This window comes from Physcomitrium patens, chromosome 1 (assembly GCF_059467195.1).
Source record: "Physcomitrium patens ecotype Gransden chromosome 1, ASM5946719v1, whole genome shotgun sequence".
NCBI lineage: Eukaryota > Viridiplantae > Streptophyta > Bryopsida > Funariales > Funariaceae > Physcomitrium > Physcomitrium patens.
Genome location: NC_143410.1, coordinates 21,277,815 through 21,284,871, shown reverse-complemented (window position 1 = coordinate 21,284,871; position 7,057 = coordinate 21,277,815). Strand labels below are relative to the sequence as shown.

At 41.4% G+C, this 7,057-nt stretch overlaps 1 protein-coding gene across 1 annotated transcript; it reads left to right on the top strand.

Moving 5' to 3' along the window:
* Positions 1–586: 586 nt before the first annotated feature.
* Positions 587–5,207, top strand: LOC112282145 (linoleate 9S-lipoxygenase 6). Its single transcript, XM_024519434.3, has 10 exons — positions 587–720; positions 832–1,353; positions 1,475–1,755; positions 1,935–2,175; positions 2,319–2,693; positions 2,929–3,014; positions 3,116–3,223; positions 3,343–3,647; positions 3,790–4,056; positions 4,156–5,207. The coding sequence occupies exons 2-10, from the start codon at positions 900–902 to the stop codon at positions 4,907–4,909; spliced, it is 2,871 nt and encodes a 956-aa protein (XP_024375202.1). The 5' UTR covers positions 587–720; positions 832–899; the 3' UTR covers positions 4,910–5,207.
* Positions 5,208–7,057: the final 1,850 nt, after the last annotated feature.

Genomic DNA, 7,057 nt, shown 5'->3' with positions numbered 1-7,057 from the left:
TGATTTATAGAGGCTTAACATTGAGAATGTGTCTATTTGAAATCTTGAGAAACAACAATTATATTGAGTATATAGAGGTGTAACTGTTCACTAAGCATGGGGTTTCTTGATTAAATACCAGACAGTATTTGTATATTTATGGATACAGTTGTGGCTAGAATAGGGTTTTGGTTGCAAAAATGATTGTGGATTAGTATATCACTCCAATGAATGAGAAGTTGTCCGAAGCACTTTTTCTCTGACACACGCAGCCAACAACCTATCTAGTAGGTTAATTATGACCTGTATACATTTTCATGCGCGTACTAAATTTGTATTTTGTAGATCCATCTTAACTTTTCTTTTTTTGCTTTTATCTGCATGTGTTCTTGTCAAAGTTGTTTTTATGTTTTTCATGAAAAACATAAAGAGGTGGGTCGTCTGGACAACTGTAAGTGGATCCCAATGCGAGCAGACAAATACCCAGCAATTCTCAGCAGGCAGGCCTTAAATTGTCCGCCCACGTGAAGAGCATTGAGGGGAAGGAGCCCCTCAGGTGAACCTATAATAGGAATCCTGGTCACTAGAGTTTGGCCTAAACCCGTCAGTGCTGCCATTGTCACAAAGGGATTGCAAGCTCGAGGTCCCAGTTTCCCCATGTTTCGGAGCACACCTGCAGTCTAACGCAGCTCAGAGACTGAGACGTCTCAACGCACGAGCCAACTTTCGACGACGCAGTCGGTAAGACGCTGTTACAATTCCAGTCCATTGCCGACGTTGTTTCACGAATTGGATTACTAAGAGAGAGACGCAAAAGTTTTATTTATTTATTTATTATTTTTATGATTACAGTGGAATTCGGAGAACGGGAGCGGAGTCACTGCGGTTAGTGAGAGTACGAAGAGCTCGAAGATTTTGCGATGGCGAAGACTCCCGGACCCGGCACGGCGATGCCACAAGCACCAGCTGGGCCGACACCGAAAGCCACGGTTGATGTGCCGAAGAGAAGTGGATTGATGTCGAGGCACGATTTGGTAATGCTGTTCTCAAGGGAAGTGCCGCTTGCGATGGCGCAGCCTATTCCAGAGGGGACGCCGAAGTCCACAGTTTTGGCGCTGAAAGCGAATTCCGCGGTGAAAGCTGCTGCGGAAGGATTGGAACAGGTGACCACTGCGGTCGGGAATCTGTTCCATAGCGTCTTACCGACTGCGTCGTCGAATGGGGATTTTGTCACGCTGCAAGCCGTTGTCACAGTCCAAAAGAAACTTCTGGTTTTGGATCTGACTGACTTGATCGCCGACAGCGGGGACGACGTCGCTGAACTCCTTGGACAACACGTTTCCATCATGCTCGTCAGCAACAAGCTTGATGCAAGTATGTTGCTAAATTGCCTTATTTGATTAGGAAATCTAGTGGCCTACCTCGCATTCTGGATATGCCCTCACCTTGAAATTTTCACCCGAGTGATCTGATTAATGCAATCGGCCAAGTGCAGAAACCAAGAAGGTGCTAGTGAGCGAGGATGTGCCAATTAAGGACTGGGCGATGACGGCCGACATGTTGTACCCAACTAATTTCAGATTCCAGATGGAGTTTAAGGTTCCTAAGAACTTCGGCACACCCGGCGCCATCATCGTGATGAACCGTCATGTCCATGAATTTCTTCTCGTGTCGTTCTCAGTCCAGCTACCTGACGAAAGGGTCATTAACTTCCCCATTGACTCGTGGGTGTACAACACCAGCTTCAAGACTGGTCGTGTTTTCTTCAGTAATGAAGTAAGATTCTTCCCCGTCCATACCTGCAATGCTCTCATTGCTACTTGATGCGCAGTACTGCCCAGAGCTCAAGTAAATTAGAAGTCTTCTATGTTTTTATATTCAGGAAAACTTTTCGATGGACATGAATACATCTGTAAAATTTTATTTACATATGAGTTTTACGCGGGATTGTGCAGCTCTATCTACCGACAGAAACACCGGAGGGTTTGGTGGGGCTGAGGAAGCAAGAGCTGGAGAATCTGCGAGGTAACGGCAAGGGCGAGCGGAAGTATCAGGATCGAATATACGACTACGCCACCTACAACGACTTGGGTGATCCAGACCTTCACGAATCCTTGAAGAGGCCCGTGCTAGGAGGATCAAAGGAGTTTCCTTATCCGCGGCGGATTCGAACTGGTCGACCTCCCTCGCAGAAAGGTATCCAGTCGCGCTTAGTCCCCCGTTATTTCCACTATTCAAGCATACGGGCTTTTATTGTCGGTTTTGAAAGGATTTGAGAATTTCTTGTTCAAGTTTGTTGTGGTCAGTTTGATCATTGATCGGTTTGCTCGGGCCTTCAGATCCAAAATCAGAAAGTCGAGGGCAGCTGTTAGCCCTCTTCTATATTCCGCGCGACGAGAAATTCGACCAAGTTAAATTCTCAGATTTCGCCGCAGAGACACTCAGGAGTGGGCAGCACGCCATCGTTCCTATTCTGAAAAGTGCAGTCCGTGATGGAGACCAAGAGTTTGGTAGCTTCGGCGAAATCATGGACATGTATGCAGCGAAGAAAGCTCAGGTGGTCACTCCGTCCAATCTCACCCCTCAAGCTGCCCCTAACGCGTCTACGGCAGGCACGACGACCCAGAATCCCTTAACATTCATTCACGAATATGCTTTCCCCTCAGGACCCGACACTAAGCTCCTCACATTTCCTTTACCTGGAGTCATCGCAGGTGCGTCATCTATTCTCAGCCTTAGCCACAGTCGGGTCTCCGGATTGATCTGAAGTAGACGATGTTTGTATCACCAATGCGATCGTCTCATTGTTGATTCAACCCCTGGCACAACTTACGACGTTGATGTAAGATTTCCTTCATCACATTCATTACGCTTCTCTAGAACTAGATTATCGAGGGTCACAAAGTCAAGACACTTAACTTCATATGAAAACTTTTGTGTGTTTTGCAGCTGATACTCAGGCCTGGTCCACAGACGTGGAATTTGCTCGGAGGATGCTCGCAGGCCTCAACCCGCTCGTCATCACTTTACTTAAGGTTTGTTTACATTTAAAACATGAAGGCTGAAGTAGACATTGTTTGGATTCATGTAAGCATTATAATTGTAACCGACTAACTCGACCTCTTCGAATTCGCAGGAGTGGCCAATCAAGAGCAAATTGGACCCTGCTCAGTTCGGCGACCCCATTTCCGCAATAACGACCAAACACATTGAAAGCGGACTTGAGGGTCTTACAGTCGAGAAGGTAAGTCCACCAATCGGTTACGCGTCTTCGAGCCTGAGGATTTACATTTTCCTATTGCTTCCAACTTTTATGAATCCGCGGAGATTTTGTTGAATCTCCAAGTCGTGTTGTTGCTGCAGGCTCTGTCCCAGAAGAGGCTGTTCATCATGGATTACCATGATATCTTCCTTCCCTACGTCAATAGAATCAATGAACAAAAAAAGGGATCGACGTACGCACCTCGAGCCTTGGTATTCTTGACAAACGAGAAAATCTTGATGCCTCTTGCCATTGAACTTACATTGCCACCCACTAAAGAAGTTGGCAAGAAGAGCCGCGTGTTCACTCCTCCCCCACCAGGCTCTGCCAAAGACTGGGTGTGGGAGCTCGCCAAAGCTCACGTCTCTTCTTGCGATTTTGCATATCACGAGCTCATCAGCCACTTGTAAGTAGTCTCAATTCGAGATCATTTTCTTTTTCTATCCTGAAACTCTTCTCACTCTGATTGCGAGTTATTGATTGTTTGTTTCTGCTATCACACTAACCTCGAGTGGATGGTTGATTCATCGGCTATGTGTCGGTTGCAGTTTGCGCACACACGCTTGCATTGAGCCTTTCATCATCGCCACCAACCGGCAATTGAGTGTTCTCCATCCAATCCATAATGTGCTAGTGCCGCATTACAAAAACACTATGGATATAAACGGCGCTGCAAGAAAAGCTCTCATTAATGCAGGTGGGATTATTGAACAGAACTTCACGGCAGGGAAGTACAGTATGGAGATGTCCGCAGTTGTGTATAACCTGGACTGGAGGTTTGACGAGCAGGCCTTGCCTGAAGATCTCATTAAAAGGTAACGATCATTTGCCTTCATCTCTAGCATGGTTCAGTTTATTCTTCTAAAACCCAACCTTCAAACTTGTCCTTCGCTGACGTTGCTCTGTGGACTCAGGGGGATGGCGGTGCGGGATTCATCTGCGAAGCACGGATTGAAGCTGGCAATCGAGGACTACCCCTACGCAGCCGATGGACTTGAGATCTGGGATGCCTTGAAGGAGTACATGACAGACCACGTGAAGATCTTCTACAAGAACGACAAGTCTGTTGCGGAAGACACTGAGCTTCAAGCGTGGTGGACTGAGATACGCACCGTTGGCCATGGCGACAAGAAGGACGCACCTGGATGGCCCACCTTGAACTCAATCGAGTCGCTGATTTATACGCTGACAACGATCGCGTGGGTTGCGTCCTGCCACCACGCCGCTGTCAACTTCGGCCAGTACGCGTACGCCGGATTCATGCCGAATTTTCCAAGCATGACCCGCAAGTTCATCCCGGAGCCTGGTACTCCAGACTGGGAAAAGCTCCACAAGAACTCGGAGAGGTTTTATTTGGACTCCATCTCCAACTCAACTCAAGCTGCTAGCATCATGTCCACCATTGAGATCCTGGCCACGCATGCGATAGACGAGGAGTACTTGGGACAGCGAGCAACGCCCAACTGGAGCAACGACGAGAAAGTCCTCAATGCTTTTGCAAAGTTCACACAAAAGATGGTTAACGTTGAGAACCTCATTCATGAGCGTAATGCAGATAAATCTCTTCGGAACCGGGCAGGGCCAGTGCAATTACCTTACGAGCTTCTGATCCCTACTTCCGGCCCTGGGCTCACCGGGAAAGGGGTACCCAACAGTATTTCCATCTAGGATGGATTGTGAGGCAGTTTAAGTAGGAGTTGCCTCTCCTCTTTGCATGGCAAGTGGTTCATTTCAGGGATTCTAATCCGTAGTACCATCCAATTACATAGCCCTCTGATGGCATTGTACGTTTCTGTTATACACATGTTCCATAAGAACTTGGTAAACATATATTGCATATGTTGGATACATATGTAATATGAGTACTGTACACTAGTCGAACAGTTGTGTCTTAGGCAGTTGAACAACATATGTACAAAGCTGTAAACATTATTATCAATGCTACTAAAGTCTTACTTGAACAACATATATAGAGATCTGTAAACATTATTGTCAATACAGTTAAAGTCTTACTTGAACAACATATATAGAGATCTGTAAACATTATCAATGCAGTTAAAGTCTTACTCCACATTTTTGGTTCTCATATAAATTCCACATGGTATTAGAGCAAATTCTCTTGAATTTCAATTCTTATGCTTAAAAGCAAAATTGCTCATGAATCTACGTTAGATTGAAATGTACATAAGTCAGCAACCTAATATGAAGATTGAAGCTGGTGGAAACATTTTCAGTATTCAACTTCATAGAAAGGGATTATGATCCTATACAATAAAATTAAAATTTGTGATTAAAATGGAAATGAAAGTAATTTAAACAAGTTTTTTTTAATTCTTTAAAGAACTTGAACTTTATTCTATAAAATATTGAGAATGACTCACAAGGTTAATATCAGCCATGTTTCTAAATTTGATGGCACCTACATTAACATTTGGCAATATTGATTGTTATTGGTTCTCAAGACTAAAAAGCTATGGTCTGTAGTGGGCAATAGTGAACCTTTACTTGTAGCACCTAATGTAGCACCTAATGTAGCACCTAATGTTGCAAAAACTGATGTTGGTACCTTAACTTTGTTTGCCACAAAATTAGACCATATTAACCATTGGAAAAATAGAAATACATTATTTCTAACTATAATTAATAATTACCTTGACAATAACATTGTATCATGTATATAATCATATAAGACATTAATTGAGTATAAAAGAAATTAAAAAGTATGTTTGAAACATGTGAATTAAAATAAATTCCTACAAATTGGAAGTCTATTTGACTCTACAACAATTCTTTATCTTATAATTTAATTATATGAATTTATTACTATAAGTTCTTATTAAAAGTCTTCTTTAAGTTCTTTAAACTACCTCTTTTAATCACTAAAAAACTTATAATTAGTCATGTGTGCAATATAAATGATCTTTAAGTTTTTTTTATTCTTCTACAAGATTTATATATATATATATATATATATATATATATATACATTAATTTAAATTCATCAATAAACATTCATATAAGTATAATTTATCATTTATATATGAGTTTTTATCCATAAATGAGAGTTTATCTACTTCTTATGTTCTTCTAATTCAATAGTTTATCTATTTAACATAATTCATCCAAATTTAATCTAATTTGTTAATCACACTTAAGTCAATTCTTACAAGTCTTTTAATTATATTTTATTATTTCTTGGTTTTTTATTTTTTATAAGAAAAACTCAAAATATTGAGTTAAGAAGTTCCATTATATAGCAAAAAGAACTCCAAATTTCTAGCTATGAACAAGTTTAGTGTGAATGTCCTATTGCAAGAAATCCTTGAACGGTTGCTCAACTTCTAATGTTGGTGCCATCTAGTGATTGAAAAAGGTGTTATTGTTCACTTGACCCATATTGCTCTTCTATTTAAACTCAAAACTATGTAATGTTGTATAGATGTCAGACATACTGTCATGAACATACATACTTACTCTAATAATTATCTATATGATTAGATAGAAGTAGATAAAAATAGATAAAAGTAGATTAATTTCATAATATTTTTTAGAGAAACTTCATAGATATAGTTTTGACTTCATATATATTTATTATTGACTTTCAAGTTAGAAACTTGGTCAACAAGTTAGCCACATGTTACACTTGTGGATAGTTTATGGAACAAGCTACTTATATGGCACAGACATAGAAAAATTGCCTTGTAAATTAAGACATATAGCTTGTAAAGTCAAGACATGTTGGAGGTCCTGTAGAATGTTGTCATGTAGCTCTTAGATACATAATATATATAGAAGTAAAAGTGAAGCCTTCTTTAC

What these genes read in the sequence shown, in the direction of transcription:
- LOC112282145 (XM_024519434.3), top strand. Translation starts at nt 900, where the DNA reads ATGGCGAAGACTCCCGGACCCGGCACGGCGATGCCACAAGCACCAGCT. An exon ending in TCGACCTCCCTCGCAGAAAG is followed by an intron (nt 2,176 to 2,318) that starts GTATCCAGTCGC and finishes TCGGGCCTTCAG; the next exon opens with ATCCAAAATCAGAAAGTCGA. An exon ending in TTTACCTGGAGTCATCGCAG is followed by an intron (nt 2,694 to 2,928) that starts GTGCGTCATCTA and finishes TGTGTTTTGCAG; the next exon opens with CTGATACTCAGGCCTGGTCC.